This window comes from Prionailurus bengalensis, unplaced genomic scaffold (genome assembly GCF_016509475.1).
Source record: "Prionailurus bengalensis isolate Pbe53 unplaced genomic scaffold, Fcat_Pben_1.1_paternal_pri Un_scaffold_71, whole genome shotgun sequence".
Classification (NCBI taxonomy): Eukaryota; Metazoa; Chordata; class Mammalia; order Carnivora; family Felidae; genus Prionailurus; species Prionailurus bengalensis.
Window position 1 is genome coordinate 114996 of NW_025091171.1, and position 19985 is coordinate 134980.

Here is a 19985-nt window from a genome sequence, read left to right on the forward strand (position 1 = left end):
CGAAAATTAAGAGAGATTCCTATTCCATCATTAATAAATAAAGCTTCATCCGGACACAGAGGGACACTTGCTCACGTGTGTATCGTCTGGCTGTTTTGGCACATGACGCATCCCAGCGACCAGGTGATAACGCCACCCTGTTTCAAGTGCCTACCACAGCGACCCTGAAAGAATACAGCGTTCGTGTGCATTACCGGACTAGGCAGTCGTCCCAATATTCCCAATTCACAGGAAAGCAACAATCATGAAAGGCAGGAATGTTATTTCATTTTTTAAATTATACCAGTGAGTTAAAAAAAAATTTTTTTTTTTATTTGTTAAAACGTATTTATTTTGAGAGGGGGCAGGGCAGAGAGAGGAGAGAGAGAATCCCAAGCAGGCCCCGCACTGTCAGCCCCTGGAGCGCTATGCGGGGCTTGAACTCCCGAACAGGGAGATCGCGACCTGAGTCGAAGTCAAGAGTCGGATGCTAACTGACCAAGCCACCCAGGCGCCCTGAAGAGTAGAAAACTTAGGATCTCACAACACAGCCAATTGTGTCTTCATAAAAATAAAAGTTGGAAATGAGGCCGCAGCTAAAGTAAGTTGCCAAGCGGCGGGTTATTTTGCCAAGTGAGGAAACCATTCACTGAGGGTGATTTAATTCAACCAGGTTTGATCGTGGCAGCCAAAGAAACGTGTTCAGAGGATACAAACTTGTTGAAGATTGTTAGATTTTTTGCTTGGTGAATTGAGAACGTCGACTGAATTTCTAGAAAGGCACACGTATCCAGCAGAGGGCAGCATTAGCCCACAGAGTCAACACCCTTCACCAGAAGGAGACCCCATTTAGAGGAGCTGAGAGTTGACGATATGCTCAATTGCCAAGGTTTCGTAACCAGCGTAGTAGCTTTTTGAATCTTCACGAAAACCCTGTAAGACGGGTGTTATTTTCGTCCTCGTTCTGCAGGTAAAAAACCTGAAGCTCCGAACGGGGAAGTGACTTTCACAAGGCACTAAGTCTAAGCCATTGGTCTGACGCCGGGACCCGTACTTTTTCAGTGAAACCCCATTCCAAAGTGCTTGCTATGTGCCAGGCGTGCTCTAAACACCTTGCACGTTTTAACTCCTTTAATTCTTCTACGAATCCCAGCATTTGGGTGCCATCAGCCCCGTTTTACAGACGAGGAAACTAAGATAAAGGAAAGCGAACACATTTCCTAAGGTAATTGCACCAGAACTGGGATCTGTGCTCACACTGTCCGGCCTGAGTCCCCAAAGGCCATCGCGACACTGGTCCCTGCTTTCTGCTGGTGAGCTCATCATCTGATGATAAGCCGGGGTTTCTCAAAGTGGAGGTTAGTGTCACCTAGGAGCTTTCTAGAGCTGCAGTTTTGAGGCCACACCCCAGACCTCCTAACTCTGAAACTCTGTGGGTAGAGTCCCCTGCTCTGAGTTTAACAGGCCCTCGAAGTGGTTAGAAGCCATGCTAAAGTTAGACGCTGTGGTCCTCACCCCTACGGTGCCCTCAACTCATACAAGTAAACGTGTAACACACCTCTGTCCGTCTGTGCGTTGAATAAGGGATGCTTGTGAACATACACAGATTTTACGGGTCGAGGCAAAGGTGCTTGTGTTGAATCTGACTCTTGGCTTGCTTTTAATTCCCAGGAGCAAGTTTTCTGGATGTGGTCTTCGGATCCCTATGTCACAAATTATTACAACAGCAATACCCTTTCTTGTTCCCGCCTCATGGCTGTGTCGCTCTTCTCTCATTATAAAGCTCCCCCCTCCCCCGCACCCAGGGTGCCTGGGTGGCTCAGTTGGTCAAGTCTCCCACTTCAGCTCAGGTCACGATCTCCTGGTTTGTGGGCTTGAGCCCCACGTTGGGCTCTTTGCTGACAGCTCAGAGCCCGGAGCTTGCTTTGGATTCTGTGTCTCCCTCTCTCTCTGCCCCTCTCCCACTCACGCTTTGTCTCTCTCTCTCAGAAATAAATAAACATTAAAACAAATTAAAAAAAAAAAAGAACTAAGGTGGCCTTCCCAACCCACCCCTTACCCGAGACTAATAAGAAGGAAAGGGAACTGTGAAGAATATAGAAATAGCAGATATAGGGTCCAGCCTCCGCCACTAATGCTGAGAGAGGGCGCCCAAGGAAGGCGTCCCCACCAGTTGGGGAATGTGACTTGAGCTGGACCCCAGTACTCAGGAGCCCCCTCTCCTGTTCTGGAAATGTGGGTTCCGTTTGCCTTTTCTGTTCCCAGAGGCTGCTCTGAGGACAGCCTTGAGATGCTGAAAACGCCTGCACAGTACATGGGACTGAGCCCAGTCAGAGCCTCTTTGGAAACTTTTAAGATTTGGAGGACAGGTGCAAGGATCCATTTCTCTTGCTGAGCTCAAGACAAGCCTCCTAAGTTCCCTTTGCTCTTATTAAAAGTGCTTCTCGCCACCACGGAGTGGCCTGCCTCTGTCTTTAGTCTCGCCCCGCCGTCTGCCCGCGGGGGCTGGTGTCAGATCACATGGGGAAAGCTCCTGAAAGGATTGGGAAGCTACACCCCCCCCCCTCGGTAGGGAGAGCATAGCCGTGGCTCACTGACTGTGGAGAAGGTGCTGTGGTGCGAAGCTGGAGGAACTTTCTGCAAACCCATCCTCTGTACCCTTTTCTAAGCCCACCCTCCGGCGTGCTGGGAAAGCTGAGTCTCACTTCACTTACCATGACTTTATTGCATCACCTAAAACTAAGACCCGTTAAATGATGGAATGCCAGACACATCATTTATGGTGAGACACATCCCGATTTCAGAGATACATGCTGATTCCAGAGATACAGTTTCTTTTAATTATATTTTTTAAAGTTATTTATTTTGAGAAAGCTGGCTCGTGTGCCCCTGGCTTGTTCATTTCTGATCTGACTCACCTTGACTTCCCTGCTCTTGGTCTCAGCTTAATCCTAAGCCTGGAAGCCACCAACACAGGGTCACCTTTCTCTTCTTCTGCTCTTCTGTCCTATTCCCAAACAAGACAAAGTCAGGGAACCTGGAAACCCAGGCCAGTCTGGGCATCGGGTATGGCGAGCAGTGACGGTGGCCAGGGCAGATTGGTAAGCAGACTGCACCCTGATGGTTGGTTGTGTCAGACCTCCGGGTGGGAAACCCTGGAGGGCATAGGCAGAGCAGTGACATGTCTGTGTGGAAATAAACAGCCGGGACTAGGGAGGCCACGGGTATTTCCTCTAGGTTTCACCAGCCCTTGGGGGAAAAAAAATACGCGTCAGGTAACACAACGGGCTTGAGTCTCTGAGAGCGTATCCGCAACGCCCCCGGCCCCCCAACCTTTGCTGTCCCCACCTAGTAGGGTCCTAGGTCCTCGAAGACCTGCTGAGTGGCTCTCCCTGGTGGTTCACAGCTGGAGTGGGACGAGCAGCTTCCTCCCTCCACTTGTCCTCGGCCGTTGGGGTGCTGCCCTGGGTGACTCAGACAAAGCGGGGCCGGGGACAGCATCTCAGCCCAGAAAGTCTTAGGGGTCTGTGTTTGCTGCATAAAAGCCTCTGTGCTTTCTTAAAGACAAAATGTTGACCTTGAAAAATGAAAGGTGGCACCTCCTAACTTTTTTTCTGAGAGCCAGCACAAGGATCCAGGCAGTGTACCGAGAGACGGAGCTTGTCCACCAGCTTTTCTGAGGCCGTGTCTCTGCTTCCGAACTTTGGAACTTGTGAGAAGGTACTGGTAGGGTACAACTAAAAGGCCTTGCCTTGTTCCAGTACAATTTTAGCTTAGATTTGATCTTCCAGTTCCTAGACTTCTACCTTGTCACGTTTGCCTCGCAGATGCCTTTTCCGAAGCCGGTGATAATGGCACGACGCTTCAGTGCGGACGGGGGTAATTTCCTAAAAGTTAAAGACCTTTGACGTCTTACTCGTGAAATGCGTTTCTATCCAGAATTCTCCCCAGGTCACGGTGGTGCCTAAGGAAAGTGATTCACTCTTCGGGCGCCTGGGTGGTTCGGTCGGTTGAGTATCCAACCCCTGATTTCAGCTCGGGTCACGATCCCAGGATTGTGGGATTGAGCCCCACATCGGGCCCCATGCTGCCTGTGGAATCTGCTTAAGATTCCGTCTCTTTCTCTCTCTGCCTGCTTCGCTCATGCATGCGCTCTCTCTAAAATTAAAAAAAAAAAGAAAAAGAATGTGATTCATGCTTTTGTGTCCTTAAAACGGAAAATCATAAGGGCACTGAGACGTGTACTTAAACACCACCAGAATGTGGACATGAAATTCATGTAACGACTGGCTTTTGAAAACCATCCACTAGCACAGAGCCGTCGGCGGGTCAAAGATGAGCCCCTTCTGGGGCCTGGCACTGGTCTCGGCAATGGAGGTAGACGAGGATCCTGCTGGGCCGAACGAGAAGATAAATAAGTCAATGGCAGGTATCGATAAGGGCGATGACAAGGATAAGATAAGGTCACGTGATAGAGAGTGAGTGGGGCTGATTTAGCTTGGGGGGGGGGTCAGGGATGGCCTCTCTGAAGAGAGTGATGTTTATTTTTTTAATGTTTTTATTTATTTATTTGTGAGACAGAGAGGCAGAGTGTGAGTGGGGGAGGAGCAGAGAGCGAGGGAGACACAGAATCGGAGGCAGGCTCCAGGCTCTGAGCTGTCATCACAGAGCCCGACGTGGGGCTCGAACTCACGAGCCGCGCCGCGAGATCGTGGCCTGAGCCGAAGTCGGACGCTCAACCGACTGAGCCACCCAGGGCGCCCCAGAAAGCGATGTTTCAATGAAAACCTGAATAGGAGCGCCTGCCCGGAGCCGGCGTGGGAAAGGCGCGGGCCTGGCATTCCTACAGGTGCTGCAGCTGGCGGCCCGCGGCCTGGCCGGAGGCCCGGCCGCGCTGCTCTCCTCGGCCGTGGCGGTGGGAAAGCCCCGCGCGGGCAGGGACGCGGAGCCGCGCGCGGTCCAGGTGCCGGCGTGGGCGGGGTCCGCGGGCCCCGGGCCGGGCGTCTGGGACTCCAACGGGGACAGGCGAGAACCGCTGTCCTTGGCGAACCTGCGGAAGAGGAACCCGGAACGTGGAGAAGAAGAACTGGCCTCCAGGCTGGACCACGGCGAAGCCAAGGCCACGCGACACATCTTCCTCACCAGGCACTCCCAGAACCACGTGGATGCTTCCCAGGAAAAGGACCGCACGCTGACGCCCCTGGGTGGTGAACAGGCTGAACGGACGGGGCTCCGACTTGCCAGCTTGGGCTTGAACTTTAATAAAATTGTCCGTTCGTCCATGACCCGGGCCATCGACACCACTGCTGTCGTCAGCGAACACCTGCCAGGCGTCTCCAAGGTCAGCGCAGACCTGCGGGGGGGGGAAGGCGCCCCCATCGAGCCCGACCCGCCCGTGTCCCACTGGAAGCCCGAGGCTGTGCAGTATGACGCAGCCGGGGCCCGGATCGAGGCCGCCTTCCGGAACCACATCCACCGGGCAGACGCCAAGCAGCAGGAGGACAGTTACGTGATCTGCAGCTGCCACGCCAACGTCATCCGCTACATGGTGTGCCGGGCGCTGCCGTTCCCCCCCCCCCCCCCGGAAGTCTGGCTCCATCTCTCTCTCAAGGACAGTAGCATCAGCCACCTGGTGGTTCGGCCTGGTGGCCGAGGGGCGCTCAGGGCCCTCGGGGACACGGGGTTCATGCCTCCGGACAAGATCTCCCGCTCCTGAGGGCTGCCTGGAGGACCCGCTCCCTGGGGCCCCAGCCTGGTTCGCCCGGGTGCCGCCACGGACGCGGCTCCTTCCCCGTCTTCCCTCCACAGGCTGCGCTGCGGTGACGCTGTTCCTCCGGGAGGAAGGTGGAAAAAGCGCTCACGTCTTTAGTGTCTAAAATGGGGCGTTTCGGTCTGTACTTCCGACCCAGGATGGAAAAGGGAATCGTCGCGAGCAGATCAGCCTGATTTCTGTCTTGGGGGTCTCTGCCCCGTCTGCCAGGACCGGGCCTCGCTGCCGCCGTCTGCGGGGACTACGGCCAGTTTGCACAGGCGTCTTTGGTCGTGACCGCTGTTGGCCACGGGAGCCCCTGGAGGCTGTGGGCAAAGCCCATTAGGCACGAGGGGCTCCCCGGAGGAGGGGCCGTCAGCGCTTCCGTTCAGAACTTGTCGTCCGTTCTTCTCATTTCTTAAAACTCTCTCTATCGCTTAAATCTTTGTCAGTGAAAGATTCTGTTCCTCTGGGTTCTTGCTTCCCTAACCACTCGGTGTGGGGGCCTGCACCTGTGACGCCACGGGGTCTGAACTCCCCTGTGTTGTTCGGCCTTTCCCAGCACCTGGGAGCAGCACGAGGGGGAAGGAGGGGACCGGGACCGGAGAGCGACAGTGCAGCCAGGGTCCTGTTTCAGGAGAATACTAGACACTTCAGTCTGCCTCTGGCTGTTAATCCTTTACAGCTACGGATTAAACTGTTTAGACGTGATGTGTCCATTCCAAGTATTCTGTCAATTTAGGAGAAACTACAATTCCTGTGAAGTGGTCATGAGCATTTTCTGCGATCAGCGCGACCAATTGGGACATCTGATCCATTTCTCTGTAACTTTGGAAATAACTGCCAAATTAAATTTTATTTTACTGGTTTAAAAAAAAAACAAACAAAGCCGAGTAAACATCTTTGTCAAAAATCGGCCCAGCCATCCATCGTCCCCACCATTTCCTCCCCCCGTCCCCACCCCCACCCCCACCCCCACCCCCACCCCCACCCCCATCCTCAATAGAACTGGACTAAGGGGTGGTCCCTCCACCTCTGGGCAGCTGTCCGCAGTGCTAACAACTAAGCAGAACAAAAACCTTCCTGCGAGAATTCAGCAAGGTGTCAATCGGCCCTTCTGACAAAGTTGGGGAGAACTTCCCCGTGGGAACAGAAACTGCTGGTCAAAGCAGATCTGTCTCTTGACAGGATTTTTGCACAGCTGTCATGCAGCCTTAGCCCAGCAGATTGGAAAAGGGTGGGGACGAGGCTGATTATGAGGAAGGAGAGATTTCTGTTACTGAATATTAACACCTTCAGTATGCCTGTCAAAAACGTCATTGCTTGGGAAAATCATGAACGAGAGAGCATGAGCTCTCATCTCCTACAGTCTCTCCTCTAAGATGGGTCCAATGTTAGAAAAAAAAAAAAAAAGCCGATGTAACAACTGGCTCACAAGGCAGTAAGAATTGCCACTTACAGGCCGGTTCCACGTTTTCCAGGAACATTCTACGATGGCTCGCCTGGTTGAGATCCTCTTCTCCATCCTCAGCGTAGATGACTTACCATCTTTTTTTTAGGAAACAAAGACGTGTACGTATTATTCTTGTTCGATGTGAAAATGTGAATTTAAAAATATGTCAACCGAGGGAGGGAGAAGGACAGACAGAAAAAGGCACTTTAAACTTCACATTTTCAACTTTCACATAGTGATTCCTGCCAGGGGACCCGAGGAAACCAAGGGGTCGTCTCCCTAAGACTTGACATCTATTTGTTTCCATTTTTCCAAAGAATTTACATGTTGTGATTAAATACAAATTTATTTAATAATAAAACTGAATTCTGTCCGTGTAAATTCTTTTCAAGGAATGTATACCAAAGGCAAGACAACTATCATGTGGGTGCGGTCAGATAGAAGTAAACACTCACGTGTGCCTATGCGTGCATTTAAAAAAAATCCTTAAATGGTTGAAAATGACTGCACTCACATACACCAAATGTGGTGTTTTTTTTATTTTTATTTTTTACATTTACTTTTTTGAGAGACAGAGTGCGAGCGCGAGTGGGGGAGGGGCAGAGAGCGAAGGAGACACGGCATCTGAAGCAGGCTCCAGGCTCTGAGCTGTCAGCACAGAGCCTGCCTGACACGGGGCTGGAACCCAAGAACCCTGAGCTCATGACCTGAGGCAGAGCTGCATGCTCAACCAACTTAGCCACCCAGGCTCCCCACATATGCTAAATGTTTTAGAAAACAGAGCGGGAAATCTGGGGCGTTCATTTCTTTTATTCATTCATTCATTCATTCATTCACTCATTTAAATTGACTGAGGCCTTCATTTCAATATGATTTTTCATATTCAAGAAAAACTTTTATTAGCACAAATGTAACCCTGTACTTCACGTTATGTAATTTAAACCCTATAAACTTAAATTGATCACTACAACTTTAAGTCAGGATCGAGCTTGGGTCACAGTGAGCTCTCTTGCTAAGTCAAAACCTACCGATAAGAGTATGGGGACAGAGCTGTTCCCTGAAGGAAGATGATGCACGTTCCCCGGATTTACAAGGCAGCAGTGGGAAGAAAGTGAATTTAGTCCACCTTGGGGCACTATTCACTGTCTTCATGAGTCATCTTTGCCTCAGGAGGTCAGAATTTTTACCTGGTGGTATGACCTAGACTATTCCAGTACTTTTCCAAGCCTGTTTTAGTGGTCTGATCGGTTACTGGGCTGCTATAGTTTCCCCCTGACCGGTCCTGTGGGGTACGGAGGACTAAGAGACACTCAGTGAATGGCCTGGCTTTCGGCCATAGTTCTCTACTCCCCATGGGTTGCAGTAGCCTAGTTTCTACCTGGTAATCAGCATCAATCAACACGGCTTATTCTCTGCTTTTTGTGTCGCGGCCCAAAGGTACCCAAACAGCCAGGGCAGTCTCCGCTCTCAATGTCGCATTTACTTGATTAAAAAAAAAAAAAAAAAAAAGTCGTGATTGAAATATGCAGGTCAAAAATGCAAACATTTTCAGTGAATGACAGGTTGGCACAAAACCCCACCCTACACTCACCACCCAGCTCAAGAAATAGAACATTCTCGGTACACCAGGAGCCCCTCTCTGGATCCCTTTCCCTCCTTATTTTCCCACAGGAAAGCACAGACCTGCCTTCTCAAGGCGTGGATGAGTTTTGTCTGTTTTCCAGCTTCGTATGCATGGAAACTCACAGCATGTACTCTTTTTCCATTGCTTTCTTTTGGCTCAACATTATATTGATGAGATTGAGTCATGGTTTTGCAGGTATAAATTAGTCGCTTGCCCTGCTGTTGGGACACACCCTCCATGAATTCATCCATCCCGTTTGTCATGGAATTATCTGTTGATGGGCCTCAAGAGGTTTCCAGCCTTAGGGCATTTCCAGTACTGAGGCCTCAGATTTCTTGGCGTCCGTGCTCCTGCATTTCGGTTGGGCACGTCTAAGGTCGTATTCCCGGGTCTCAGGGAATCCGCACGTTCTACTTTTGTAGGTTCTTCCAAATCATTTGTCCAAACTCTACTGATTCATAGTGTACGAGCGTTTCAGTTTTTCCACAGCCTTGTGAACACTGGCTTTGTCATTTTGGATAGTGGAATTAGTGGTTTTGACCTGCATTTCTTTGATAACAATCGAGATTCAGTACCTTGTCGTTCATCTCTTGGCCATCCGAATATCTGTTATGAAGTAGTGTATCTTGCCTGTTTTCCCATTTATCATTTTCCTTTGGGGCTTCCTTTGTCAAATACGTACTTGAAAATATCCTCCCTCATGTTTTAATTAATGCTGTCTTTTGATGTTCAGATATTCCTAATTTTCATTTATTCCCAGTTTTCAATGTTTTCCTTAGTTGTTAGTAGTACCTTTTGTATCCTTTAAGAAATGATTTCCTGCTCAAAGTCATGAAGATATTCTCCTGTTCTATTCTAAAAACTTTTACTGTTTTACTGTTTCTTTTTCCAAATGTTTATTTATTTTTGACAGGGAGAGAGACAGCACAAGCAGGAGAGGGACAGAGAGAGAGAGGGAGATAGAATCCAAAGCAGGCTCAAGGATCTAAGCTGTCGGCACAGAGCCCGAGGTGGGGCTCAAACTTACAAACCGTGAGATCATGACCTGAGCAGAATTCAAACGCTTAGCCCACTGAGTCACCCAGGCGCCCCTGTTTTACTTTTTACATCAGATGTGTAATTCACCAAGAATGAGGTTTTTGCATATTATTTGAGTAGGCATCAAGTTTCATCCCCCCCCCCCCCACTTATTAATATAGAACTCAACGACAACCCTTTAATGAAAAGATGGTCCTTTCTCAACTTTTCATAGTACCTCCCATCAGAGATCCAAAGTCCAAAGAGAACATCGGTCTGTTTCTGGAATCTCTAGTCCTTACTTGTCCATCCTTGTGCCGGTACCACAGTGTCACAGTTGTTAACATCTGTATAACAAATCTCTATCCCGAGAGTGTTAGTCTTCCAACTATCTCCTTCTCCTATATTTTCTTATCTATCTTTGTCTTTTATATTCCCATAAATCTTAGAACTGGCTTTTAAACTCACACACGCGCGCACACACACACACACACTCACACACCCTATGAGGATTTTACTCGAGGTTGCTGTGGATCCTATACAGAAATTTGGTGGTGGTCTTTATCACGCTGACTTTTTCCAACATGCATATTTTTAAGGTTTATTTGTTTTTGAGAAAGAGAGAGAGAGTGCAAGACCTACAGATGGGGACAGAGGATCCAAAGCGGGCTGTGAGCTGACAGCAGAGCCTGATGTGGGACTGGAACTTGCGAACTGTGAGATAGTGACGTGAGCCGAAGTTGGACGTCCGCTCGATCAACTGAGCCCCCCAGATGCCCCGACTTTTTCACATCTTGGCTACAATCCATTACCTCTCCTTCCCATTTATGAAGTTTTTTAAATTCCTCTCAGTTATATTTTCTACTTTTTTTGTGTAGAGGTTTTGTACGTTTTTATTAGGTTTGTTTTTAGTGTTTTTTTTTCTTTTGTTTTGTTTTGTTTTGCTTTTTGTTTTTGTGGAGAGTGAGAGAGCGTGTGCTGGAGCACAAGCTAGGGAGGGGCAGAAGGAAGGGAGAGAGAGAGGGAATCATAGCGGGCTCCCTATGCCCAGCCTGGAGCCCAATGCCCCACTCCATCTCCCAACCCTCAAGTCGTGACCTGAGCTGAAATCAAGAGGTGGAGGCTTGACAGAGGGAGCCACCCAGGTGCCCCTGTTTTTACATATTTGAAGTGTATTCTTTCAAAGGCTGTAGCCTTTTTGTGTGCGTATAATTTTATTTACGCACTCATTGCTGTCATAAACAAAACGCAGGCTTCATTTTTGCACAACGGCTTTCAATTCAGTGACTTTGCAAAAGATTATATGTAGATTCTTTCGGATTCTCTTTCTTCGTCTCTGCATTTGTCTCTTTCTCTGTGTATCTCTCTGTCTCTCTAATTATTATTATTACTTAACGTTCATGTTCATTCATTTCCTCGACATATTGAATCAGTTAGGACCTCCCATCATTCCCACTTTCAGACAGCACCACTTTAGCATGAGGTACATTGTTCGATTTAAAGTTTTGATTTGTTTGTTTTTGTCAAAATAGGGACTTTTCTTTCTATGGGTAGTTTGCTAAGTTTCTTTTTTGTTTTTCTTGTTTTTAAGTTTATTTATTTATTTTTGACAGAGACAGAGTATGAGCATGAGCTGGGGAGGGGCAGAGAGAGGGGGGGAGGCACAGAATCCGAGGCAGGCTCCAGGCTCCGAGCTGTCACTACACAGCCTGACGCGCGGGGCTCGAACTCACCAACCGTGAGATCATGACCTGGGCCGAGATCGGTTGCGTAACCGACGGAGCCACCCAAGCGCCCCCCTTTTTTTCCTTAAGTCAGGAATTGATGTGGAATTTTATCAAGCATGTTTTCAGGAACCTATTTAGATGGTCATTTGATTTTTATTCGTTATTCTGTTGATGGCATAAGTTATATGGATTGATTTCAAATATGAAGCTATGGGGGCGTTTCTGGACCACGCCCAATTAGGACGTGGTATATTATCCTTTTTCATGTGTTGCTAACTCACTTTGCAAATACTCTGTTCAGGTTATTTTTTGCATGTTTATGAGCAGACGGCCACACTGTATCACCTTGGCCCATGTCAGATTACTAAGGAACCTCCTTAGCCAACACATGGCACACAAGTGTGAGGGTATCGATGCCCCCCTAGGGGTGAACTTCAAAGAGCAGGAAGCTACCTACTGCCTGTCAAGTGAGAAATTCTGGGAGGAGCTCTGTGTGCTTCTAAGAAGCCCCAAGAGAAATGACGCCCCCATACCTAGGGCGTTGATCTCAATGAACAGACCCTTCCACTGGCTTCTTTAAGGGTAGACTTTTTATTGTGTGCAGAAAACCTCTCAGATTATAAGTGTCCAGCCAGTGAATTTCCACCAAGGGAACATCTTCAGGTAATTGGAGCAAGAAATGGGCGCTCAGAGCATTTCAGCCGCCCCTCTCAGGCCCCCTTCCACATCCTTCCCATCTTCGCTTGCTGGGTCCAATTCTCTGGCCGCTGCCTGGAACCGGGCGGGGAGGGGCGGGGCAAGGCAAGAAGGCCGCTTTGCCGGCACGGGAGGGGCTGAGGGAGCAGTGGGCGGGGTGTGTTTGGCCCCAGGAGACGCGCTCCCCGGGGAGAGAGGGACACACGGAGGGAGGGGGGAGGGGCGGCGGGCGCCAAAGGAGAGGTCAAGGAGGCCAGAGGCAAAAGGCAAAAGGCAAAAAAAAGCCTACAGCACCCGGTATTCCCAGGCGGTCTCCCATCCAAGTACTAACCAGGCCCGACCCTGCTTAGCTTCCGAGATCAGACGAGATCGGGCGCGTTCAGGGTGGTATGGCCGTAGACGCCGGCGGCTGCCGCTGGGCGCCTCAAGAGCCTGCTCCACGCGTCCCAAGCCCAGCGGGTGCCGCGCTTCACCCATGCACGCGCCTGCCTGCCTGGCTGCCTGGCTGCCTGGCTGCCTGGCTGCCTGGCTGCCGCCGCCCTCCGCCGCGGGCCCCGGGCGGGTGGCGGAGGCGGCGCAAGAGGACCCTGGCAAGGCGCTGTGGCGCAAGCCCCGGCCTTCACCGATCCCGGGACTCTTGCACGCTGCTCCCGGCTTGGCCCCACGCCCGCCTCCGCTTCCATCCCGCACCGCACCGCACCGCACCGCACCGCACCACGTCGGGCCGCTCACTGGGAAGAGGGTGGAAGCGAGCGTGGGGCATCCGGCCGGCCTTTCCTTCTGGGCCCCCCCCCACACACACACCCCGCCGGGTTCTCAGCGCCTCCTCCCCAGTCCCAGGGCGAGCGCAGCCAGCCCCCCCAACCCCCCCGCCTTTCATTCACGTCCGCCCCACCTGGTGCAAAGCCACCCCGGAGGCCCCAGCGCCCCCAGAGAACATCACCAGCCCGAGCCCGCTGCCCTAGCCGGGCCTCGCCAAACGCCGGGGGCCCTGGGGATGAGGGCTCGAGGGAGGGAAGAGGTCCGGGACCCAGGGAGCCCAGGCCCGTGGCGGAGTCCGAGTGTGGGGTCTCGCTGCCCCGCCCTCCCCGCCCGCTCCTGGGTTCTTGTATCCACCCAGCCAGCCCCCACCCTCCAGTCCCCAGGCGCCAGCCCCCGGTCCCGCCCTCACCGCACCCCCCCACCCCTCCGTGCGTGCGGGTGCAGTGTCAGGAAAGGTGCAAGGCTGGGGCGTGGCTTCCAGCCGGTGCAGTGGGATTTAGCCTGGTGCGGGCAGTGGGGAGCGGGGAGCGGCGAGCGGACCCCTTGGGAAGTGCCGTGGGGTGTGCGGTGTGCGGGCTCGGGGGGCGGGGCGGGGCGAGGCGGAGCGGGGCGGGGCCAGGCTAGGCTAGGCCAGGCCAGGCCAGGCCGCTTTGCCGGCCCGGGAGGAGCTGAGGGAGCAGTGGGCGGGGTGTGTTTGGCCCCAGGAGACGCGCTCCCCGGGGAGAGAGGGACACACGGAGGGAGGGGGGAGGGGCGGCGGGCGCCAAACGAGAGGTCAAGGAGGCCAGAGGCAAAAGGCAAAAGGCAAAAAAAAGCCTACAGCACCCGGTATTCCCAGGCGGTCTCCCATCCAAGTACTAACCAGGCCCGACCCTGCTTAGCTTCCGAGATCAGACGAGATCGGGCGCGTTCAGGGTGGTATGGCCGTAGACGCCGGCGGCTGCCGCTGGGCGCCTCAAGAGCCTGCTCCACGCGTCCCAAGCCCAGCGGGTGCCGCGCTTCACCCATGCACGCGCCTGCCTGCCTGCCTGCCTGCCTGCCGGCCTGCCTGGCTGCCGCCGCCCTCCGCCGCGGGCCCCGGGCGGGTGGCGGAGGCGGCGCAAGAGGACCCTGGCAAGGCGCTGTGGCGCAAGCCCCGGCCTTCACCGATCCCGGGACTCTTGCACGCTGCTCCCGGCTTGGCCCCACGCCCGCCTCCGCTTCCATCCCGCACCGCACCGCACCGCACCGCACCGCACCACGTCGGGCCGCTCACTGGGAAGAGGGTGGAAGCGAGCGTGGGGCATCCGGCCGGCCTTTCCTTCTGGGCCCCCCCCCCCACACACACACCCCGCCGGGTTCTCAGCGCCTCCTCCCCAGTCCCAGGGCGAGCGCAGCCAGCCCCCCCCAACCCCCCCGCCGTTCCTTCCCGTCCGCCCCACCTGGTGCAAAGCCACCCCGGAGGCCCCAGCGCCCCCAGAGAACATCACCAGCCCGAGCCCGCTGCCCTAGCCGGGCCTCGCCAAACGCCGGGGGCCCTGGGGATGAGGGCTCGAGGGAGGGAAGAGGTCCGGGACCCAGGGAGCCCAGGCCCGTGGCGGAGTCCGAGTGTGGGGTCTCGCTGCCCCGCCCTCCCCGCCCGCTCCTGGGTTCTTGTATCCACCCAGCCAGCCCCCACCCTCCAGTCCCCAGGCGCCAGCCCCCGGTCCCGCCCTCACCGCACCCCCCCACCCCTCCGTGCGTGCGGGTGCAGTGTCAGGAAAGGTGCAAGGCTGGGGCGTGGCTTCCAGCCGGTGCAGTGGGATTTAGCCTGGTGCGGGCAGTGGGGAGCGGGGAGCGGCGAGCGGACCCCTTGGGAAGTGCCGTGGGGTGTGCGGTGTGCGGGCTCGGGGGGCGGGGCGGGGCGAGGCGGAGCGGGGCGGGGCCAGGCTAGGCTAGGCCAGGCCAGGCCAGGCCGCTTTGCCGGCCCGGGAGGAGCTGAGGGAGCAGTGGGCGGGGTGTGTTTGGCCCCAGGAGACGCGCTCCCCGGGGAGAGAGGGACACACGGAGGGAGGGGCGAGGGGCGGCGGGCGCCAAAGGAGAGGTCAAGGAGGCCAGAGGCAAAAGGCAAAAAGCAAAAAAAGCCTACAGCACCCGGTATTCCCAGGCGGTCTCCCATCCAAGTACTAACCAGGCCCGACCCTGCTTAGCTTCCGAGATCAGACGAGATCGGGCGCGTTCAGGGTGGTATGGCCGTAGACGCCGGCGGCTGCCGCTGGGCGCCTCAAGAGCCTGATCCACGCGTCCCAAGCCCAGCGGTTGCAGCGTTTCTCCCATGCACCTGTCTGCCTGCCTGCCTGCCTGCCTGGCTGCCGCCGCGGTCTGCCTTGGGCCCTGGGCGTGTGGGGGTGGTCTCCCAAGAGGACCCTGGCAACTCGCTATGGCGCAAGCCCCGGCGTTCTCCAATCCCGGGACTCTTGCAGGCTGCTCGCGGCCTGGCCCACGCCGTCCTCAGCTTCCATCCCGCACCGCACCGCACTGCACCTCGCAGCCCCGCACCACACCGCCCCTCACCACACCACACCCCGGGGTGCTCACTGGGAAGAAGGTGAAAGTGAGGGTGGGCCATGTGGCAGGCCCTGCCTTCTGGGCCCGCTCTGCCGTGTTCTCAGTGCCTCCTCCCCAGCCCTATGGCTCTTGCAGCCAGCCTCCTGGCTTTTCTGTCCTGTCTGCACCACCTTGTCAAACCCTTCCGGGAGCCCCAGTGCTCCCAGAGAATATCACCAGTCCCAGCCAGCTCCGTTTGCGGAGACCCTTGCTCGCCTCCCACCCCACCCACGCACACCACGTCCTGGTTCAGGAGAATAGATCTATTCCCAGATAGGTAGACAGATAGTTCAAGGACCGAGAGACACCCTTTCAAGGCGATTGACAGAGAAAGGAACACGTTGGGAGAAGAGACAGGCAGATAGGGAGAGTCAGAATAAGAGGGACAAGGGGAGTGGGGGTGTGGAGAGGGAGATGGAAAGGGTGAGGGTGACAGAGATGGCGTCGGAGAGGGAGTGGGAGTGGTATTGAAGCAGCGACCTCTGGATTATCCAACACAGACACCCCCCAAACTCTAGGAACCACACACAAAGAGGCTGTGTTGGAGAGACAGCTACCCCCTCGGGAGGGTCATGGTGCTGGGGCGGGTCTAGGCAAAGTGGCAGTGGCTTGAAGCTGACTTATGACTCGTTGGATCCCAAGGGCCTGCAGCCTAGGCCTCAGGAGGCCCGTCTGATCCCTCCTCCCATTCCTGTCAGGCCCAGGTATGAGATGTGTGTGTGTTCGGGTGGGGGTGGGGGTGGGGGTGGTGGTAATGTGTGTGTGTGTGTGTGTGTGTGTGTGTGCGTGCGCGCGCAGGCGCGCACGTGGGTCTATGCGTGTGTTGGTGGGTGGGAGCACTCCCTTGCGAGTAATTCCTTCAAGTGATTCTCCCCGTTTCTCCTGGCTCTTCTGGCCTTTGGGCGCAGCCTCGCCTTGGCCTGTGCGGTCAGAACGAGAGCGAGGACCTGCATGCCATGCCAACGGCGCCTCTGGGCCCGGGGTGGTGGGCCTTCTGGTGTCCTGAGCTCGTGTCGGAATGGGGAAGACTTGGCCTCATCAGGGACAAAGGGCACTCATCAGATCAATAGTAGTATCCTTTAGGAGCTCTACTGTATTTTATAAACATATACACCATCTATACTTGCCTCCATTAGATGCATATGACACCACCTCCTCCTTCAAGATGTAGGGTCTGTCCCTTTTTCCACCCTACTAAATCTGGTCTGGCTTAGGATTGTTGTGACCAGTAGAGAATGGTAGTATTATGCCCCGAATTCGTGATCCCCAAAGACCACCAGGGAGCCGAGTCCAATGCAGAAGCGAAGAGCCTTTATTCGAGCTAGCTCGAGCTCAATCTCCTACCTGCTTCGACGCGGCGGTGACATACTGGAGAGAAAGAGAGAGTTTCAAAAGCACAAAGGTTTTATAGGGATCATGGCCTTAGCCGATTGGCTGGGGAAGGGTCGTGGACTCAGCCGATTGGCGGCCAAAGTGTGGTCCCAATCAGCAATTATCAGAGTCCCTTGGAACTTGTTAAAAATGCAAATGTTGGGCCCGGTGGTCACAGACCTAGGGAATCCGAACCTCTGGGAGTGGGGCTCAGCAATCTGTGTTTGAACAAGTCTTCCAGGAGATTCTGATGCACCTGAAGTTTAAGAGCCACTGTGTCTGAGGATCTCTGACATGTTTGGCCTCAGTGTATACAGAACGTTTCTCACTGGTCCCCTATTAACCATTGGCTGTCAGCCTTGCTGTGCCGTAGAAATACCTAGCATCAAACACCATCCCCAGAGACTCTGATGAATTGGTTTGGGGAGGGGTAAAATGCTCCCAGGCCATTCTAAGCCTGGACAGGGTTGAGGGCTCCCGCCTCTGGCCCCCACCTGAGAGAAGGCCTCCCTCTTCTACTCACCCTTTCCATGCCTCTCACACTCCCCTTCCTCCCACCTCAGACTCGGGAAGAATGCCTCGATCGGTAGCCTGCTTTCTTAGAACACGTAAGTTACTTAAGGGGAGGAGGCGTGTTCTGAGGGTTGAGCAGGAACTTCTTTCTGCGGCCGTGTCGGGGACACGGTCACTAGTCGGCCGGCCTAGCTCTGCTCTTTCAGTCGCCGTGACGCTTAGGCAATTCTGGGCCTGCCTTTTAAGAGGCCTGGATGTTTTTGATTTCTCTCTCAGCGGCCTTGCTCCGATTTTTGCTGCCGCTGGGAATCCAGACTGTGCTCGTGAGAACGGGGAGCCCCACAGAGAGGTCTCGTTCACGCTCTGTGGTCAAATGGCCAGCCAGCTCCCAGCTGGCCGGCAGCAGCCCCTGCTGCCTTTACGTGAGGGAGACATCTAGGATGCCCAGTCAGCTGAGCCTTAAGAGGACAGCTGTTTCATTTGATGGCATTTGATGGCCATTTGGTGGCAGCAGCTGTAGAAACTCTAAGTCTTTACCACCCAGATGAACCCAGAGAATGCGCAGAATTATGAGAGATAATAATAATAAATTGCTTTAAACCACCAAGTTTTGCGAGTGTTTGTTTCACGACCATCTTACATCAGACTGATTCTATAATTGTTTCTTTAAACCATATGTGACCTCAAAATAGATTATGAGTCCCTTCCGGGCCTCAACGATACCCATCGTTGTTGGTTCTTGTACTTGAGTTCAGTGCAGGTCATAAGCAGAAATGCTTATCGAGGGGCACCTGGGCTTCTCAGTGGGTTGAGTGTCTGACTCCGTCTCAGGCCACGGTGTCGCCTGCCATCAGTGAGTTGGACTCCCGAATTCAGCTCGCTGCCGTAAGGGCAGCGCCTGCCTGAGATCCTCTGTCCCCCCATCCCCCTGTATGCTTTCAAAGAAACATTAAAGAAAAAAAGTGCTTCTTGAGCCGTTACTATTGTTAGACTACGCAGTTGTACGATGCCTGGAGGCCGGCAGAAGAGGAAGTTCTGGCCAGCTATCAGGAAAATCAGAATCGGAAGCCATTCCTGGCAGTACTCTAAAACAAAGCCACAAGAGGCTGGATCAGACCGGACAGGCCCAAGATGGCGTGTGCCCTAACAGAAAACCCTTGACCAAATAGGGAAGAAAAGGCACAAAACCCTGCTTCCAAGAAGTCTAGTTCCCGAGTAGTGAATATTTTACCCTTTGTCGATAAAACAGAGAAACCCGAACCCCAGGGCACACAGCTCTCTCTCACTGTCTCTCTCTCTCTCTCTCTCTCTCTCGCTCTCTCTCTCTCTCGCTCTCTCTCTCTCTCAGTACCCAGTCTCACATCTAAAGGGTATACTTTCACTTTCATAAACTTTGCTATTTGTACCACTCATCCACCGTGTTGGACCTCTCCTGGAATTCTTTTTTGTGAGGAGACCCAAAGCCTTCAGCGACATCTCTGGATTGGGCTAGGTTGAGGCCTCAGGGCCCGCGGTCTTCCCGGTTTATGCAGCCGCGTTATGTGTCAGGCTTCGGCGAGGTATTATCGTGTCGACTATGTTCCTTAAAGTCCCTGATGTACCAGCGGGCACGGACACTCACCCAATGAGGAAAGCACGAAGGAGGACACGTCAAGTCACAGGAAGGGTTGCCCATGCGCTACTTTTTGAGCCTCTACTACGTGCCCGGCACTGGACTGCCCACTCAGTGACCTCTCACCGTGCGATGAAACTCGGCTTCTTACGCGGCGCACAGAGCAGAACGTAAGAGCAGCCACACAACACCCTGGGAAGGGTGTAGGAAGTTCACGAACCGGTCTCAAAGTCGTCTGTGGGGGTGCAGTTGAGAGAAGGCCTTGGTCTGGGTCATCTCTTGGCACTTACCGCTCACGATGCCCACGTAGTGAAGGATCTCAGTTCTGTATGGAGATTAATCGGGGGGCGGTCGCCCGTTGGAAGTGGTCAGACATAGAGAGGTGTGTCTGAAGAGCCCGACAGTTTGCTGTGAAAATCTTCCCCTTTTTAAAGGGATTTCAGCCGTTTGGGGCCCCTGTAGACCTCCTCTGGTTTTGCTTCTTATCAGTTCTGGGGTGTCAGCGGATGCTGCCGGCGGCAGTACCTTAAACTGTTTGTGTCGCTGCTTGACACAGGCCCCTGCTCGACGTGACACACTCCATTTTGCTCTCTACAGGTGACGTGGGGCCTATGCGCAATTTTGTGACTCCAGTGTGGACCGGTTGTCTTGTTTTCAACCCTTCGTTTAGAGACCACAGTAAAGGCTCTTGTCTATGCTTCCTCCCTCTCTCTTTGCCTCCTGACCTCTGCTGGTGCTTTCCTATGTGGCCCCCTCATGGCACGGCCCCTCCTCTTGGGTTCTGTAAGAAACAAATTATATTTTCAATGGCAGTCATCCCCTGAGCTGTTGGCCCCTGATCTGATCTGTCGATTTCAGAAAACTGAAATTTTCTATTCATACACTCTGTTTTAGGGGCGCCTCGGGGGCTTAGTCAG

General features: G+C 53.7%; 1 protein-coding gene and 3 non-coding genes across 4 annotated transcripts; 1 reads left to right on the forward strand and 3 right to left on the reverse strand.

The window, feature by feature from the left end:
* The first annotated feature begins 4314 nt into the window (after nt 1-4314).
* On the forward strand, nt 4315-5766 carry LOC122478473 (serine/threonine-protein phosphatase PGAM5, mitochondrial-like). The gene is made up of 2 exons (XM_043572065.1): nt 4315-4408; nt 4776-5766. The coding sequence occupies exons 1-2, from the start codon at nt 4315-4317 to the stop codon at nt 5693-5695; spliced, it is 1014 nt and encodes a 337-aa protein (XP_043428000.1). The 3' UTR covers nt 5696-5766.
* Nucleotides 5767-12527: 6761 nt separating this feature from the next.
* On the reverse strand, nt 12528-12646 carry LOC122478516. The gene has a single exon (XR_006296051.1). It is a non-coding gene; the product is annotated as a 5S ribosomal RNA (ribosomal RNA).
* A 1174-nt stretch (nt 12647-13820) lies between these two features.
* On the reverse strand, nt 13821-13939 carry LOC122478517. The gene has a single exon (XR_006296052.1). It is a non-coding gene; the product is annotated as a 5S ribosomal RNA (ribosomal RNA).
* Nucleotides 13940-15107: 1168 nt separating this feature from the next.
* Nucleotides 15108-15226, reverse strand: LOC122478518. Its single transcript, XR_006296053.1, has one exon. It is a non-coding gene; the product is annotated as a 5S ribosomal RNA (ribosomal RNA).
* Between the last annotated feature and the right edge of the window lie 4759 nt (nt 15227-19985).

What these genes read in the sequence shown, in the direction of transcription:
- LOC122478473 (XM_043572065.1), top strand. Translation starts at nt 4,315, where the DNA reads ATGAGCCCCTTCTGGGGCCTGGCACTGGTCTCGGCAATGGAGGTAGAC. An exon ending in GATAAATAAGTCAATGGCAG is followed by an intron (nt 4,409 to 4,775) that starts GTATCGATAAGG and finishes AAACCTGAATAG; the next exon opens with GAGCGCCTGCCCGGAGCCGG.